The sequence below is a fragment of the Lissotriton vulgaris genome, chromosome 2_1, assembly GCF_964263255.1.
Source record: "Lissotriton vulgaris chromosome 2_1, aLisVul1.2, whole genome shotgun sequence".
NCBI classification, from domain to species: Eukaryota; Metazoa; Chordata; class Amphibia; order Caudata; family Salamandridae; genus Lissotriton; species Lissotriton vulgaris.
This window is the reverse complement of record NC_141687.1, coordinates 31,139,401-31,158,574: the sequence shown is the minus strand read 5'-3', so window position 1 is coordinate 31,158,574 and position 19,174 is coordinate 31,139,401. Positions and strand designations below refer to the sequence as shown.

The following is a 19,174-nucleotide window of genomic DNA, read 5'->3' as shown; positions in this document are numbered from 1 at the left end:
TGAGGTCCTTGAACTCACTATTCACCCAGAAGATGCCTTCTAAATGTGTGGGAGCCCACTGATATTAATAACAAATGCATTACATGGGTTACACCGGGATTGACGGTAGCGAAGCGTAATATTGCCCAGCTGTGGGGGCCGCACAGACACCGACCGTTACAGCCTGGAAGAGGGACATGGATTGGTGTAGGTTCAGAGAAAAGACGGTGTATGTGGCAAGGGGATACCCCAAGAAGTGATCCCAAATATGGACTGATTGGAATGTATTTTGAGGTAACATTTGTACCCACCGACTCTCCAGACTCATGACGATCCACCGTCGCCGTAATTCAGTTACCAACCCGTGATAACAATTTCTGCAACTGCCTGATAATAATGGTATTGCATTGAAAATACTTTTTGCTATGGTATACTTTGTAATGCTGATTGCTTTTCCTTTGATTCATAAAAAGAATTATAAAAAAAAAAAAAAGAAATACAGGGCATACACCCCTGTCCCTTGATGCATTAATGGAACAGGTTCTAAGACGTGCTTTTGTAACAGAGATAGAACCTCTTGCTTTAAGAGAGTGAGATGTTCCGGTGACATTGCATGTGTTCTTGGAGGAATATTTGGTGGAGTGTTTGTAAGCGCCAGGCAGTAACCATGTTGGATCATTTGTAGTACCCACTTGTCTGAGGTGATTGAATTCCAGACAGGTAAGAATTGGGAGAGACATTCCCTGACAGGAGTGGGATGATCGGGACATAGCGGAGGGAAGTCATTGTTTATTTGCTGGGGAAGAGCGCGAGGAATTACCTCTTCCTCTATTATTGGTTCCTCTATAACCTCCTCTAGAATATCCTCTGGGCGAGGGAGATTGATTTTTACCCTTATAAGAGGAGGAGGCATGGTCAGTGGACATACTTTTTGAGCCAAAATGAGCGGCAAAAGGAACCTCGTAACTGTAAAGCCCCCATGGACTTTGCGACCTCAGTGTCCTTCATCTTTTCCAGCATGGTATGCTGGGCCGAAAAGATGCTCTTTATCTAATGGCTGGTTAAGAATGGGGGTTTGCACCTCTGGCTTAAATCCAGAGATCCTGAGCCAAGCATGCCTGCGCAATAATACACTTGTATTGATTGCACAAGATGCATTAAATGTGCATTCAGTGCACATTTAATGGAGGTGTTAGTAATAAGCTTACCTTCCTGTATAAGGTTGTTAGCTTTAGATTTGTATTGGTCATGCAAGTACTGTATTAGTTTTTCTAGCTCATCATAGTGAGCCCATTATTCTAGCAGCGCATCGGCATTAGCAGTCCACCAGTTATTTGCAGCCTGCGAAGCTATTCTTTGCCGGAGGCATCGATAAGCTTGGACTCCTTGTCAGAGGAGGGGTGTCTCCTGTGGCTTGGGAGTTAGCTTTCTTTCGTGCATTGGAGACTATAAGAGAGTCTAAGGGTAGCTGTCCTTTAGTATAAATAGGATTGGCAGGAGCTGATTTGTATTTTTTATCTACTCTAGGAGTGATAATTCTAGCCCTTACGAGATCCTTAAAGACCTTGTCCGTATGTTTTAGCATACCTTTCAGCAAGGGTAAGGTATGAGTTGTTCTTTGGGAGGAAGAAAGTGTCTCGGAAAGAAAATCTTCTAAAGGTTCCTTGTGGAAGAGGTGTTGCGCAGAGGCCAGGGCGCCTGACTCCAGACCACGGGGTTCACGGTTCGATCCCAGGTGCCGGGGGCAGGTTAGTCCAGCACCATGTGCCTCTGGGCAGTAGCTTGCTTACTCTTCCCGACGGCCCAAGGGCCTTGACACCCTCGGGTAATTGTACGCTTTACAAATACTGGATTTCATTTCTTGTGATGTTCTACCCCATGGTAATGAGCGACCCTGTTAAGGAGCTCGAGATAACCAATGCTGCCATCAGGTGAGGAAGGTCTAGAGGGATACAAATCAGGGTCATTGTCTGTATTTGGGTCAGTGTGACAATCATCCCAAGCGTCAGTGTCCTCATCCTGATCCCCGTCCCCTTCATCCTGTGGGTCAGGTGTAATAGGAAGAGGCATCGCCATCGTCCACAAGAACACCATCCGCATCACGACCAACTCCAACGACACCCTCACAGCCGCCGAACATCTTTACTTCCAGATACACACCGACCCCAAGACCACTCTCAGAGGCACCCTCATCTACAGACCCCCAGGACCCCGCACACAATTCAGCGAAGACATCAGCCCACGCGCCCTCCCCTCCGCTGGAGTCGATGCCCATGCGCACTGTAGTCCAGGGGAGGAGCCACCTATCTCGTGATACTTCGAAGACTCTTCCAGGACAACAATGTGCGATCATCCGGACCCAACACTAGGCGGCGGTCTATGCACAGATATGAATGTCAGCAGCCCTACATGCCAAGAACAGATGCATACTGGTAAGTAGCATATTCCTTCTGCCACCTCACCTGTTCTTTTTGACCCTGTGGAGTCATATACCCAGCACTTTGCCTATTCTCCCACACGTACCAATGAGGATGTGGGGGAAGGTTACAATGAGGATGAATTTACTTATCCTGCTGACACAGATCAGGAGGAACCTTAACCATGGACTGACCCTGTTGACCCTGATGAGCCACACACTACGCCTGATACTCAGTCCTATAATGTCAAAACATCGCCTACTGAAGACACGACGGCGTTTAATGCTTTAATTGGAAGGGCTATTCAGAAAAGGGGGTGGTGATGGACAGAGTATCTGAATTAAGCAGAACACTCGTACCCAGTCAACAGATCAGGGCTTGATCCATCACCGTTTTTTAGCTCACTGCACCATCCCAGCTCAGAACCTGGCTACATGCAAATTAGTCTGTCCCTGGCCCAGTGCATCATGGGAACAGGGCAGACCAAACTACCAAGCCAATTCTTTTACTGGAAAGGAAACAAGCTTCCGGGGACCGGTTTCTGGCCTTTCAGCCGTCGTCGGCCCGGCTTGCTTGAATCCTGATGGTGCAGTGAGCAAGGGACTCATGTCTGAGCATACCCTTCCACGCTCATGGTGGACCAAACGATTCAGAAAAGGGGGTGGTGATGGACAGAGTATCTGAATTAAGCAAAACACTCGTACCCAGTCAACAGATCCGGGCTTGATCCATCACCGTTTTTAGCTCACTGCACCATCCCTTCTCAGAACCTGGCTACATGCAAATTAGTCTGTCCCTGGCCCAGTGCATCATGGGAACAGGGCAGACCAAACTACCAAGCAATTTTTTTACTAGAAAGGAAACAAGCTTCCGGGGACCGGTTTCTGGCATTACAGCCGTCTTCTGCCCGGCTTGCTGGAATCCTGATGGTGCAGTGAGCAAGGGACTCAAGTCTGAGCATACCCTTCCACGCTTATGGTGGACAAAACGATTCAGAAAAGGGGGTGGTGATGGACAGAGTATCTGAATTAAGCAGAACGCTCGTACCCAGTCAACAGATCAGGGCTTGATCCATCACCGTTTTTTAGCTCATTGCACCATCCCAGCTCAGAACCTGGCTACATGCAAATTAGTCTGTCCCTGGCCCAGTGCATCATGGGAACAGGGCAGACCAAACTACCAAGCCATTTCTTTTACTGGAAAGGAAACAAGCTTCCGGGGACCGGTTTCTGGCATTACAGCCGTCTTCGGCCCGGCTTGCTAGAATCCTGATGGTGCAGTGAGCAAGGGACTCATGTCTGAGCATACCCTTCCACGCTTATGGTGGACAAAACGATTCAGAAAAGGGGGTGGTGATGGACAGAGTATCTTAATTAAGCAGAACACTCATACCCAGTCAACAGATCAGGGCTTGATCCATCACCGTTTTTTAGCTCATTGCACCATCCCAGCTCAGAACCTGGCTACATGCAAATTAGTCTGTCCCTGGCCCAGTGCATCATGGGAACAGGGCAGACCAAACTACCAAGCCAATTCTTTTACTGGAAAGGAAACAAGCTTCCGGGGACCGGTTTCTGGCATTACAGCCGTCTTCGGCCCGGCTTGCTAAAATCCTGATGGTGCAGTGAGCAAGGGACTCATGTCTGAGCATACCCTTCCACGCTTATGGTGGACAAAACGATTCAGAAAAGGGGGTGGTGATGGACAGAGTATCTTAATCAAGCAGAACACTCATACCCAGTCAACAGATCAGGGCTTGATCCATCACCGTTTTTTAGCTCACTGCACCATCCCAGCTCAGAACCTGGCTACATGCAAATTAGTCTGTCCCTGGCCCAGTGCATCATGGAAACAGGGCAGACCAAACTACCAAGCCAATTCTTTTACTGGAAAGGAAACAAGCTTCCGGGGACCGGTTTCTGGCATTACAGCCGTCTTTGGCCCGGCTTGCTTGAATCCTGATGGTGCAGTGAGCAAGGGACTCATGTCTGAGCATACCCTTCCACGCTTATGGTGGACAAAACGATTCAGAAAAGGGGGGTGGTGATGGACAGAGTATCTGAATTAAGCAGAACACTCGTACCCAGTCAACAGATCAGGGCTTGATCATCACCGTTTTTTAGCTCACTGCACCATCCCAGCTCAGAACCTGGCTACATGCAAATTAGTCTGTCCCTGGCCCAGTGCATCATGGGAACAGGGCAGACCAAACTACCAAGCCAATTCTTTTACTGGAAAGGAAACAAGCTTCCGGGGACTGGTTTCTGGCATTACAGCCGTCTTCGGCCCGGCTCACTGCACCATTAGGATTCAAGCAAGCCGGGCCGAAGACGTCTGTAATGCCAGAAACCGGTCCCCGGAAGCTTGTTTCCTTTCCAGGCTTTCTCTCCTGAAGAGGAAAATCACCCCGGAGCCCCAATTGGAGTCGTACAAGATCCCACTAAAGCGGAAGATGAACTCTGCTGGTACTCCAGCCTTGTTGGAGCCCATTTCACCACAGGCTCACGAAGTCCCGCCCACTCACTCGGATGTAGACGCTGGTGAGGGCGATGACGAAGATGAATATAGCTATCCAAACTACACAGATCCAGAGGATGTGACAGCGCCCTGGTCTGCTGGTGGTGAGCCTGGGGACCCACATTCTGGACAAGACCCTCAGCTCTTCTCCGCTAAGACTTCCCCCACTGAAGACTCTGCGGCTTTCAATGCCCTCATCGAGCGGGCAGCAGCCAATCACAACGTCCAGCTGCATGCTGACCCTGTGGACGTAGACTTCCTCTTTGACACCTTTTCTGTCTCTGAAAAGACTGTAAAAACTCTGCCAATGCTGAAGGGTGTTTTGAAGCACGCTGCTGAGGTCTTCAAAGAACCCACCAGAGCGAGTGTCATCAATCCGAGGATTGACAAGAAGTATAAGGCTGCGCCCACAGATCCAACTTATATTAGGGGTCAGTTGCCTCTGGACTCCCTGGTTGTCTCCAATGCCCGGAAGAGGGCCAACTCGCAGACTACGGGTGATGCTCCTCCCCCAGACAAAGAATCGAAGGTCTTTGAAGCTTCAGGGAAGAGGGTAGCAGCGCAGGCAGCCAACATATGGCGCATCTCCAACACGCAGGCGCTCCTGGCGCGCTATGACAGGGCACACTACGATACCCTAGAGACCCTTTTGCAACACCTCCCCGATGAATATAAGGAAGGGGCTGAGATGCTAATACAGGTGGGCAAGCTGATCTCCAACGCTTCCATAAAGTGCTCTCTGGACGCGGCTGACACCGCCGCACGCGCCATTAACACTAGCGTCATGCTTCGTAGACATGCCTGGCTAAGAATATCTGGGTTCAAGCCGGACATTCAAACCACCATCTTGAACCAAACGGTCAACCCCGATCACCTGTTTGGCCCTGAGGTTGATACCACCCTTGAGAAAATGAAGAAGGACACCGACACTGCAAAATCCATGGGTGCCTTACAGTCCCAGCAGTTTCGGAGTGGGTCCTTTCGTCGCTCCAATACCAGGGGCACCTCAAGGGGTCTACTTTCGCAATCTGCGCAGTTCTACAAAGGCAACACCCAGACTACTTATGCCAACAAGAGTCAAGGTGGATACCGCGGCAACAGCGCCAAAGGCAGAGGACGTGGCAACAACAGCTCCAGGTTGTCTACCGCCAACAAACAGTGACGCATTGCCCCTCGACCACACAACACCGGTCGGGGGGAGACTCCAGCAGTTTCTGCCCGTGTGGAAGTCCATCACCACGGACAGGTGGGTCAGAAAGCTTATCCAGTTTGGTTATTGTCTGGAGTTAACATCCACTCCTCCCAACATACCCCCAAGGCACCGTCCTATGTCGGACGAGCACTTGCACTTATTGCAGCAGGAAGTCAACGTCATGCTGCAAAAAGGGGCAATAGAGCTTGTGCCCATACAGGAAAGAGGCACAGGAGTTTACTCCCTGTACTTCCTGATTCCAAAGAAGGACGGGTCCCTCAGGCCCATCCTGGATCTCAGGCCCCTCAACTTCTACATCCTGTCAGAGCACTTCCACATGCTAACACTGCAGCAAGTGCTCCCGCTGCTCCAACAGGGGGACTTTCTCGCAACTTTGGACCTAAAGGATGTGTACTTTCACATTCACTACATCCTTCACACAGAAAATACCTCAGGTTCACCATCCAAATCCAGCACTACCAATTCAGGGTTTTGCCTTTTGGGGTCACCACGGCACCATGGGTGTTCACGAAGTGCTTGGCGACGGTGGCGGCGCATCTCAGACGTCAAAACATCCACGTCTACCCCTATCTGGACGACTGGCTCATTCAGGCGAAGTCGGCCCAGCAGTGCGCCGACCACGTGTCCCACACCATTCACCTCCTGCACGATCTGGGATTCTCACTGAATTACCCAAAATCCCATCTCCAGCCCGCCCACATACGGCAGTATCTGGGTGCGACAATCAACACTCTGGCGGCCACAGCACAGCCAAGTTCAGTGAGAGTCAGCAGCATTCAATCGCTGATCCAAAAATTCAGACCTCAACACTCGCTTCCAGCCAGAGTGTTCATGCAGTTGATAGGCATGATGGCCTCCTGCATCTCCATAGTTCCGCACGCGAGACTACATATGCGTCCGCTTCAGGAGTGCTTGGCACCTCAGTGGACTCAGGCTCACAACCAGTTGAAAGACCTAGTGTTGGTGAGCGGTCGGGCATACAACTCTCTGCATTGGTGGAATCCACGAAACCTTTGCAAGGGCCGACCGTTCCAGGAGCCTGTGCCACAGATTATCCTAACAACGGACGCTTCTCTCCAGCGATGGGGAGCGCATGTACTCCAATACACGGTGCAGGGACTATAGACGCAACAGCAAGGGAAGATGCACATCAATGTTCTGGAACTGATGGCGATCTTCATGGCCTTAAAGGCATTCAAAGTACATCTGTGCAACAAGGTCGTGTTGATCCGGACGGACAACATGACGGCAATGTACTACATTCAAAAGCAGGGAGGAACACACTCTCCGCAGCTGTCTCATCTGGCTCAGAGCATGTGGAAGTGGGCCATTCAGAGGAACATCTTCCTCATGGCAGAGCATCTCCCGGGCAACGACAATCAGATGGCGGACCTGCTCAGCAGGCACAGCCACCAGTTGCACGAGTGGGAGATACATCCATCAGTACTCCAGCCGTACTTCCAAAGGTGGGGTCATCCAGAGATAGACCTGTTCACCACGGAGGAGAACGCAAAATGCCGAAGCTTCGCCGCCAGGTTCCCACACCCACAGTCGCAGGGCAATGCGATATGGATGAACTGGTCAGGCAGATTTGCGTACGCTTTTCCCCCAGCACCTCTGATTCCGCTGGTGGCATGCAAGCTCAGGCAGCACTCGATGACTCTCATCCTGGTTGCTCCAACGTGGGCTCGCCAATCATGGTACACCACGTTTCTAGAACTATCCGTGGTACCGCATCACAGGCTGCATCTCACACCCAGCCTTCTGACGCAGAGCCATGGCGACATTCAGCACCCAGATCCGCAACATCTCAACCTGGCGATCTGGCTCCTGAAGTCCTAGAGTTTGGCTACCTGCACCTACCCCCCGACTGTATGGACATCATTCGGGAGGCAAGGAAGCCCACTACTAGAGCCTGCTATGCGGCTAAATGAAAGCGGTTTGTCATTTATTGTGCGGACCACAACATTAACCCGCTGGATGCTTCTATTCAGAACATCATCTGTTACCTTTTTCATCTATACAAGTGTAACCTGGCCTATGCTTCCATTCGCATTCATCTGTCTGCAATGGCCGCTTATCTCCAAAATAGGCAGCACCTCTCCCTCTTCAGGGTGCCTGCCATCAAGGCTTTTTTGGAAGGCCTCAAACGAGTCATTCCACCAAGGACTCCACCAGCTCCTGAATGGAACCTCAATGTGGTCCTTACCAGGCTGATGGGTCCACCTTTTGAGCCACTGGATTCCTGCGAAATTCAGTTCTTGACGTGGAAAGTGGCTTTCCTCATAGCAATTACATCGCTACGGAGGGTTAGTGAATTGCAAGCCCTCACAATCCAAGAGCCATTTATCCAAATTCATTCCAACAGGGTGGTGCTCCGCACTAACCCTAAGTTTCTGCCCAAGGTTGTGTCTCAGTTCCACATCAACCAAACAATCGAATTACCTGTTTTCTTTCAAAATCCTGAGTCACTGGCGGAGCGGATGCTCCACACCCTTGACGTTAAACGGGCCGTAATGTATTACATTGATAGGACTAAGGATTTTAGAAAGACTAAGCAACTCTTTGTCGCCTTTGCACCACACCACAAAGGTAACCCTATTTCCAAGGCTGGTATTGCTAGGTGGATCGTTAAATGTATCCAGATCTGCTATGCTAAAGCAAAACGCACTCTTACCATTCCACCAAGAGCCCACTCCACCAGAAAGTTGGGGGCCTCTATGGCTTTCCTTGGCAACATTCCCTTAAAGGACATATGTAGAGCAGCCACATGGTCTACCACACACACATTTACTAAGCATTACTGTGTTGATGTGCACTCCAAACAGCAGGCAGCTGTAGGGCAGGCTGTTCTCAAAACACTTTTCCAAACTGCTGCAGCTGGCATGGGCGGCCGCCGCTAATGGAGGGACTGCTATGTATTCTATGCACAGATATGAATTCAGCAGCCCACATGCCTCGAACCGAATATGCTACTTACCAGTATGCATCTGTTCTTGGCATGTGGGGGTGCTGACATTCATATCGCCCACCCTCCTCCCCGGCGCCTGTAGCAGCTGCAGTATTCACATGTATACTCATAGCATGGTCATCTTTCACTGAGTTTCACTCCATCTTGGCCACAATGGCTAAAAACAATCTGGGGATGGAGTCGATGCCCATGCGCACTGTAGTCCAGGGGAGGAGCCACCTATCTCGTGATACTTCGAAGACTCTTCCAGGACAACAATGTGCAATCACCCGGACCCAACACTAGGCGGCGATCTATGCACAGAAATGAATGTCAGCAGCCCTACATGCCAAGAACAGATGCATACTGGTAAGTAGCATATTCGTTGTACAACGGCCCCCCACAGACACTGGGGATGCCTGGTTTCACCTTGGAGATTCCCAGAAGGGACCATCTCACAGGGAAAGCCAGGACGGGTTCCCCAGCGGTCTTCAGCGCCAGGACACCCCGAGATGGGGTAACAGTGCGCTTTACAAGTATCATCATATCATCATTACATTACATTACTTCTTAATCCCAAAGAAGGACGGGTCTCTCCGGCCCATTCTAGACCTCAGAATCCTGAACCATTACATCTTGTCAGAACATTTTCACATGCTGACTTTACAAGTTCTGCTATTGCTCAGTCAGGGGGACTTCCTAGCAACCCTAGACCTGAAGGATGCATATTTCCACATTCCCATTCACCCAGGCCACAGGAAATATCTCAGGTTCACCGTCAACAACCAGCATTACCAGTTCAAGGTCCTGCCTTTTGGGGTCACTACTGCCCCCAGGGTGTTCACCAAGTGCTCGGCGACAGTGGCTGCGCACCTTCGAAGACAACACATCCATGTCTATCCTTATCTGGACGACTGGCTTGTCCGAGCGAAGTCAGCCCAGCAGTGTGCCAGCCACATGTCCAACACAATTCACCTTCTACACAGTCTAGGATTTTCACTAAACTACCCAAAATCACACCTTCAACCCACACATGTGCAACAGTACCTAGGTGCGACAATAAACACTCTAACAGGGACAGCGCAGCCCAACGCTGCCAGAGTCAACAGCATGCAATTGCTGATTCAGAAGTTCAGGCCCCAGCACTCACTCCCAGCGCAGGTATTTATGCAGCTGATAGGTATGATGGCCTCCTGCATCTTCATAGTCCCGCACGCGAGGCTACACATGCGTCCCCTTCAAGAGTGCTTAGCACGACAGTGGAACCAGGCTCATGGACATCTAAAAGACCTAGTGTTGGTGACCGGTCATGCATACAACTCTCTGCATTGGTGGAACACACAAAACCTTTGCAGGGGACGACCGTTCCAAGAGCCTGTCCCACAAATAGTGCTGACAACGGACGCATCTCTCCAGGGCTGGGGATCGCATGTCCTCCATCATACGATGCAGGGGTTATGGACGACGCAGCAGCAAAAGATGCATATCAACCTGTTGGAGCTGATGGCAATCTTCATGGCACTAAAGGCATTCAAGTTGCATTTGTGCAACAAAGTCGTGCTGATCCGGACGGACAACATGACTGCCATGTATTACATCCAGAAGCAGGGAAGCACACACTCTCCACAATTGTCTCATCTAGCCCAGAGCATGTGGAAGTGGGTCCGACCATATTTCCAGCAGTGGGGTCATCCAGAGATAGACCTATTCGCCACAAGGGAAAACGCAAAATGCCAAACCTTCACCGCCAGGTTCTCACACCCGCAGTCTCAGGGCAATGCGATATGGATGAACTGGTCAGGCAGATTTGCGTACGCTTTTCCTCCAGCACCGCTCATCCCGCTAGTGGCACGCAAACTGCGACAACACTCCATGACGCTCATCCTGGTTGCTCCAACGTGGGCAAGGCAGGCGTGGTACACCACGTTCCTAGAACTTTCATTGGTGCCTAACAAAGGACTGCGCCTCACTCCCAGTCTCCTCACTCAGAGCCATGGAGACATTTAGCACCCAGATCCGCAACAGTTGAGCCTTGCAATATGGCTCCTGAGGTCATAGAGTTTGGCTATCTCAACTTGCCCCCTGATTGTATGAACATCATCAAGGAGGCAAGGAGACCTACTACCAGGGCATGCTATGCGGCCAAATGGAAACGATTTGTCATTTACTGTTCCAATAAGGACATAAATCCGCTGGATGCGTCCACGCGAAACATTGTCTGTTATTTGCTACACCTATTATTATTATTATTATTATTATAAACCATTTTATAGCGCGCTCTGCTACTGGGGAGTATCCTGGCGCGGGGGAAATAAAAGAGGCAGAAAGCAGACCCTCACAGAAGTAAGGAACTCTTAAATAGCACTGTTAAACAAATATGTCTTCAGATGTTTTTTAAATGCGGCTACAGTGGGTGTGGAACGCAAGTGAAGAGGAAGAGCATTCCAGGCGCGAGCCACGACCACCGCAATCGACTGACCACCAAGTCTGGCACGCTTGAAACGGGGGAGGGATAGTTGAAACATAGTGGAGGATCTCAGAGTCCGTGCGGGAACATAGCTGATGAATCTTTTTCTCAGATACTGGGGGCCTTGATCATGGATAGCACGAAACGCCAGAACCAGTGACTTAAACCGGATGCGCTGTGCAACCGGGAGCCAATGAAGTGTGCGCATCTCCGCACGAACGCTCTTCCATCTAGGAATGTTAAATAAAAGACGGACTGTCGCGTTCCGGATGATTTGCAGGCGTTTGACCAGGTAAGAAGGAATTCCACTGAACAATGCATTGGCGTAGTCCAGCCTGGACAGTATAAGTGCTCGCGCAACAGACTCCTTTGCTTCTCTAGGAAGCAAGGGAAAGAATTTGCGAAGCATTTTTAGGGTCGCAAAACAGGTGCCAGTAAGTTTTTTAATGTGATGTTTAAATCTTAAGTCCTCGTCAAACCAAATGCCCAGGTTTTTGGCGGGTCTCCCCATCTCTTTCGGGCCTGGGATGTCAGAGGGCCAAAGAGTGCTCATAAACGAGGGGGGAAAGGAGCCATAAAAAAGAACCTCAGATTTGTCCTCGTTGCATTTCAACTGGGCCTTCGTCAACCAGCGAAATACCGAGGACAAACATAAATGGACTATAGAGGTATCCAGGTTATCATCAGGCCAGGTGAACAGCAATTGGGTATCGTCTGCATACCCAATAATCTTAGCCCCGAACTGTTCAGCTAGATAGATCAAAGGTGTAATGTAGACATTGAACAGAAGGGGGCTGAGAGTGGAACCCTGTGGGACACCTGTAAGCAGAGGTTCAGGCTCAGAGGCATAGGGAGGCAGCCAGACCTGCTGGGTCCTGTCCGACAAGAAGGAGGACAGCCAGTCTAACACCACCCCTCCAATACCTATATCCGCCATCCGGCTAAGAAGGAGCTCATGGGGGACGGTATCGAACGTGGCAGAGAGGTCCAAAAGAATTAGGACCGCTCTGCCGCCCCCGTCCAAACAGTCCCGAATGGCCTCGCTCATCTCCAAGAGGGCTGTCTCGGTGCTGTAAGCAGCCCTGAAGCCCGATTGGGCCGGGTGGAGGGCATTGGAAGCTTCAACAAATCTCTCTAGTTGTCGAAATGCCACCTTCTCACAGATTTTAGTGAGTGCCGGTAAAAGGGAAATTGGTCTATAATTCCCGGGGGCCGTCCAGTCTAGACCTGGTTTCTTTAGGAGAGGTAGAAGCTTAGCCTGTTTCCAAGCAGTAGGGACCACGCCCGTCCTCAAAGAAAGGTTAACAATCTGCGTGATCTCCGTACAGACTAATTCCGCCACCTCCGAGAGCACCCGGGCAGGGCACGGATCGGCGGGTGAGCCAGATTTCAGGGACTGAATTAAGGGAGAAATGGTGTCCTCCACAATCTGCTCGAAGATCATGAACTGCTGTTCCGAACTAGGGCAAAGAGAGGGACACAGGCCTTCTATTTCCTGGTCGGTGGGAAGGGCTGCTGTAAGGTCTTGCTGAATCCTCTTTATTTTATTAATAAAAAAGGAGGACAGTTCCTCACACCATTGCAACGAGGATGGATGGGAGACAGCCTCAGCGACGGGTGCCACGAAGCTTTTCACAATAGCAAAGCTCTCTTTGCTGCTGTTATCTGCCTTGGCGATACGCCCAGCATAATATTTCCCCTTCGCATCCTTGATGGCTAAATGGTATTCTTTTTGCGCCAGCCGTAGAGCGGATTTAGCCTCACGGCTATAATCACGTCTCCACGCTCGTTCAAACTTCTTACACCCCAGTTTTAGTTCCCTCAATTCAGGGGAAAACCAAGGTTGGGAGGGGGTACGTCTAGATCTGGTCAGCGTGGTCTGCCTAATAGAGGCGGTAGCCGCCTGCTGAAGCCACTCATTAAATTTACAAACCGCATCGCCTAAGAGCAAGTTCAAATTGGGGCGAGTATTGCTCAGAGCCTGTCTAAATGCAGGTAGGTTGATCTTTTGGGAGTGAGGAACAGGAGGTGGGGGACAAGGCTCCACAATCTCCCAATTAAATCTGACCAAATCATGGTCGGACCAGGTCGTTTTTTCAACAGCCACCGATTGAATAGGGAAGTTAGAACATACCAAGTCAAGCAAGTGGCCCCCCATATGCGTCGGGGCTGTCACCCATTGCTTGAGTTGGGCAAGCTCCAAAATTTCACCTAGCCTGTGGGCATCAGACAGATCTGGGACATCCATATGAATATTCAGGTCCCCAACCAGTAGGAACCTAGGAAAACCTAGGGCTTGTGGGACCAGATATTCTTCTAGGGCGTCCAGAAAGCGGGTAGCCAGACCCGGAGGTCTATATATGAGAGAGCCTCCTAAAGTGAAGTGGGGGGAAGTTGTGATGGAGAAGTGGAGGACCTCACCCCCTATATCCGCAACCGGCGGCTCAGAAGCGAAGCACCACTCTTCCTTGAACACAACCGCTAGTCCACCCCCTCTGCCTAGGGGTCGGTCCACTCTGGCGATCTTAAACCCCCTAGGGATGGCAAGTTCTACGCTAGGTGCGGAGGTGCTGGTCAGCCATGTCTCCGTAAGGAACAGCACCTCCAGTTGGTCATCCACCAGTAGATCAAAGATCTCGGCGGCATGCCTAACTGCAGATCTGGCGTTGATCAGTCCTGCCCGTATGTTCGTGGAAGGAGCACCAATGTCAGATCTTGGGGGGGGGGGGGGGGGGGGGGGGGGGTTGAAGGGCAAAACCACAGGAAGGGCATGAAGGCATGTGGCAATTCAAATCCGCACGTGTACAGTGTCCACTGTTAACAGAGGGAGCAAGCCTCCACAGATCATGGTGTGAATACCTGTACGTTGCAGATTTGACCGAACCCAAAGGTCGCCGAGTAGAATGGCTGGCCCTGGGCCCGTCCGGGCACCTATACAGATGCAATCAGTTCCATCAGGATACATTTGGCTGCAATGGCAGCTTATCTTCAAAACAGACAGCATCTTTCTCTTTTCAGGGTGCCAGCCATTAAAGCTTTTATGGAGGGACTCAAGAGAGTGATTCCTCCCAGACACCCTCCTTCTCCTGTCTGGAATCTCAACGTGGTTCTCACCAGATTAATGGGACCACCCTTTGAACCTCTTCACTCTTGTGAGATACAGTTTCTAACATGGAAATTGGCCTTTCTAGTGGCAATCACATTGCCTTTCATGCAGGTTCATGCTAACAGGGTAGTGCTGCGTACCAACCCCACTTTCATGCCTAAGGTGGTGTCACAGTTCCACATTAACCAAACCATAGAGCTACCCGTTTTCTTCCCAAATCCTGATTCAGTGGCAGAACGAGCATTGCACACTTTAGATGTTAAAAGAGCTCTCCTGTATTACATCGACAGGACAAAGGATTTCAGGAAAACTAAGCAACTGTTTGTTGCCTTCTCTTCACAACACAAAGGCAACGCCATTTCCAAATCAGGTATAGCCAGATGGATTGTTTAGTGCAAACAGATCTGTTATCAAAAAGCTAAACGCACATTAACAGTCCCCCAAGAGCGCATTCCACACGCAAGTTAGGGGCATCCATGGCTTTCCTAGGTAACATTCCCCTAGAGGATATATGTAGAGCAGCCACATGGTCCACCATACATACATTTACCAAACACTACTGCGTGGATGTACACTCCAAGCAGCAAGCTGCTGTAGAACAGGCTGTTCTCAAAACCCTTTTTCAGACTGCTGCAGCTGGCACGGGCACCCACCGCTAACAGGGGGACTGCTATTTATTCCATGCACAGATATGAATTTAGCATCCCACATGCCTCGGACGGAATATGCTACTTACCAGTATGCATCTGTTCTTGGCATGTAGGGCTGCTGACATTCATATCGCCCGCCCTCCTCCCCGGTGCCTGTCGCAGCTGTAGCTCTCAGAAGCATTTTCAGGCATGGTCATCACTTTCAGTATTACACTCCATCTCTGCCACAATGGCGAAAAACAATCTGAAGATGGAGAGGATGCCCATGCGCACTGTAGTCCAGGGGAGGAGCCACCTATCTTGTGATACTTCGAAGACTCTTCCAGGACAACAATGTGCAATCATCCAGACCCAACACTAGGCGGCGATCTATGCACAGATATGAATGTCAGCAGCCCTACATGCCAAGAACAGATGCATACTGGTTAGTAGCATATTCCTTACCCAGTATGCATCTGTTCTTGGCATATAGAGCTGTAGAGTCATATGCACCCACCGCCTCCCCGGGTACCTTTACCTGTTGCAGTGACATCTTACTTAGATACAATTTACATGGACATCTCTTTTATCACTTTACTAACTCCATCATCACCTTTTATGGCAAAACAATCTAAGGATGGAGTCGATGCCCATGCGCACTATCATCGAAAGGAGGAATCACCTACCTCGTGACTACAAGACTTCTTCGAACCAAAGCAAAGTGCAAACATCCAGACCCAACACCAGATGGCGATCTATGCTAAAGCATATGACTACAGCTCTACATGCCAAGAACAGATGCATACTGGGCAAGTAGCATTTTCTTTCTGGTGCAGACATAGTCCCCTTATATTCATGACTCTCTTCTCCCCTTTCCTGATGACTCGTGCAGCATGTAATAAGAAGTGGAGGAGTGTGGCTCAATGGTTAGAGCGGCAGACCCTGATGCAGAGTTCTGGCCAGGGACCAGGTTTCGATTCCCGCCTCGGCTGGGTCTTGGGCTCAATTTCCTCGGACCTGTTAATTCTCGCCTCGGTGCCTATTCTAATCACGGCCCCACGCTGCAACTCTGGGCAATAGCTTGCTTAGCCTCCACACCGGCCCCAACAGCGCTAAGGATGCCTGGCTTCACCCTGGGGGTGCCCAGGAGTAGACACTTCACAGGGAAAGCCATGAGGGGTTCCACAGCGGTATGAGTATCAGCGCCAGGAAGCCGTATAGGCGACACCGCAAGGTGACCGTCTGGTGATAGTGCGCTCTATAATTACCATGACATTTACATTTACATTTACATCCCCCGGTCTGCAGGTGTGTTTTCTGCTGGTGTTTCTGTCTTGGTTCCTGTCCACACTCCTTGCTGGCGTGTGGATATGGATCAGGAGCTGAGGTCACCGCCCAGGTTGGTGCCATTTATCGGACAGTGAGTGGCATGATGTCAGAGGATAGAGTAACGGCTGGGACCATGTGCTCCCAACCAGATGCATTGTGGAGCTTGAACTGGTAAAAGCTGTTCTGGACCTCTTCGATGTTTGGGGGCGGAATTTAAAGGTGAGGTATGTCCGGGGTTATTAGGTATCCACCTGAAATATTAGCATGGAAGGTCAGAAACTTTTGCGTTAAAGGGGGGGCTCGCAATGCCAACAAATTGTGAAAGTAGGTACCCGGGCTTGCTGCACCTTGCAGGCCTCTGTCCTTCACTTGCTGTTGTATGCAAACAGGCTCACAGCCAAATCCCAATCTCATGAGAGGAGATGTGGCTTAATGCCCTGAGCTGCTCATCCTGGAACTTAAGAACTAGGTTTGAGTTCCGGCGTCGGCTCAACATCATGTGATCATGGGCAAATCACTTTATCTCCCTGTGCTTTTGAAAAAAGACCTGACCTTGTGTTATGTAATCTGGTGCTACTGTAAAGCGCTCTGATGCCTTTGGGCCAAGTGTGTGCCATATAAAACTTCAAAACAAACTAAAATTGTCAGCATGCTCCTTCTTCCCTGCAGCTTCTTTGTCTTGCACCATCTCACAGCTCAGGGCAGCCCCTGGTCTAACCCACCAGCACGAGCCACCACATTGCCTTCTATTGCCCTTGTGTTGCACACCGTTCTGGTCCATGCTAGTATAGCAGTAGAGCGTGGCATTCTCCCTGACGCTACTGTAAATGTCATCCTCGCTCCCTGATAGCAATGTGCATGCCCTCTCCTCTGCCTGATACTACTATGAATGGCGTCCTCTCTGCCGTGCTCTGCCAGCTTCAGCGGTCAAACACATACCTAAATTGTAATCTTGTCTTTATTTCTTCCGCAGGTGTTTATATTGGAGGAGTTGCTCAGCCCCATCGTTACCCCCTTCATCCTCATTTTCTGCCTGCGCCCCAAGTCTCTAGAGATCATTGACTTCTTCCGTAATTTCACTGTGGAGGTTGTTGGTGTGGGGGACACCTGCTCCTTTGCACAGATGGACGTCCGGCAACATGGACACCCCGCGGTAAGCAGTGCCCAGTGCCTCTCAGTGGGGCTTATTTGGATTCTTGATTGCAGGATCACGTGTGCAAAGAAGGGCATAAAGGGAGACATAGGACCTTGTGTAGGGTTTGGCGGAAGGGATACGTGACGGATATCCGTCCACCTTGTTACAAGGCACATAGACTATAATGCAGCTGTAGCACAGCAGGTGGGACGTCCACCGCCTTCGTGATGGAGTAACCTGTCCGCCAAACTCTAAATAAGGCCCTTAGTGCAGCAGTTACATCATCTACAGCAGGTGGCGCCGCTCACCCACTCACTCCTCCTTGGGCGCAGTGGAGAGGGAAAGTGGCAACAATCAGATGAGCAATATATATACCAACTAAAGTACTTTCAGCTGCTTCTGACTTGGTGGTGATGTGTAGCTTGTGGCTTCCAGCTGTTTTTGAGGCAGATGGCCCCGTTATCAGGAGTTGACTAATAAACATCATTGTCAGAAGTATTATTTAGACACTGTTGTCAGAAGTTGGTCAGTCAGACCATATTATCAAGAGATGGCCATTCAGACACCATTATCAGGAGTTGGTTAATCAGACCCCATTTGCTGCAGTTGGCGACACCAATCCCTTATCAGAAATCAGTCACAGAGATCTTGTTATCAAGAGTTGGCCAATTAGACCCTGTAAGTAGGAGTTTTCCATTCATAGCCCGTTATCAGGCATTGGCCAATAAGAACCCATTAAGAGGAGTTGGCCACACTGATCCCTTGGAAGAAGTCAGTCACACCTCCTGTTATCACAAGGTGGCTCGTGATACCATGTGAGGGAGAGTTGGCTGCACTGACCCTAGCAGAAGTCCACCACACGGCTAGAGTTGGACTGTCAGACCCTCTTATTATGATTTGTCAATTCAGTCTCCATTAGTAGGAGTTAACCATTTCAAACCTGTTTGGGGGTGTAGCCCATTCATGTCATGTTATCAGTCTGCATAACCAAAGGGATGATGGACGGAGTGTTGAACATTGCAAGCACTCACCCCCAGTCAACTGATTTGGGTTTAATCCATCATCATTCTTTAGCTCACTCCGCCACCCGAAACCGGTCCCAGGATGCTTGTTTCCGGTCCAGGGAAGACATGACTTAGCAGTTCGGGCTGGATTGTTCCCATGAGGCTCAGGGTCAGACTGATTTTCAACTGGGGTGGTGGAGTGAGCTAAAGAATGATGATGGATTAAACCCAGATCAGTTGACTCGGGTGGGAGTTTGATTTGCTCAAATGCTCCATCCATCATCCCCTTTGGTATTGCTTTGTTCGCCATAAGTTGGCAGGGTATGCCCAGACGTAGGTCCCTTGCTCACTCTGCCACTGGATTCAAGATAGCCTGGCTGATGAGGGTTATGAACCCGAAACCGGTCCCAGATGCTTGTTTCCGGTCG

The 19,174-nt window shown here is 50.2% G+C and overlaps 1 protein-coding gene across 11 annotated transcripts in view; it reads left to right on the top strand.

The window, feature by feature from the left end:
• Window positions 1-19,174, top strand: part of ATG9A (autophagy related 9A) — a 302,329-nt gene that overhangs the window by 154,006 nt on the left and 129,149 nt on the right. For all 11 annotated transcript variants that reach the window (XR_015308324.1, XR_015308321.1, XR_015308320.1 and 8 more), the window contains one exon: window positions 17,581-17,760. Coding sequence is in view for 3 of the 11 variants with exons in the window: in XM_086954371.1 (XP_086810497.1) it covers window positions 17,581-17,760 (180 nt within the window). In the remaining 8 variants the exon portion in view is untranslated. The remainder of the gene's footprint in view (window positions 1-17,580; window positions 17,761-19,174) is intronic.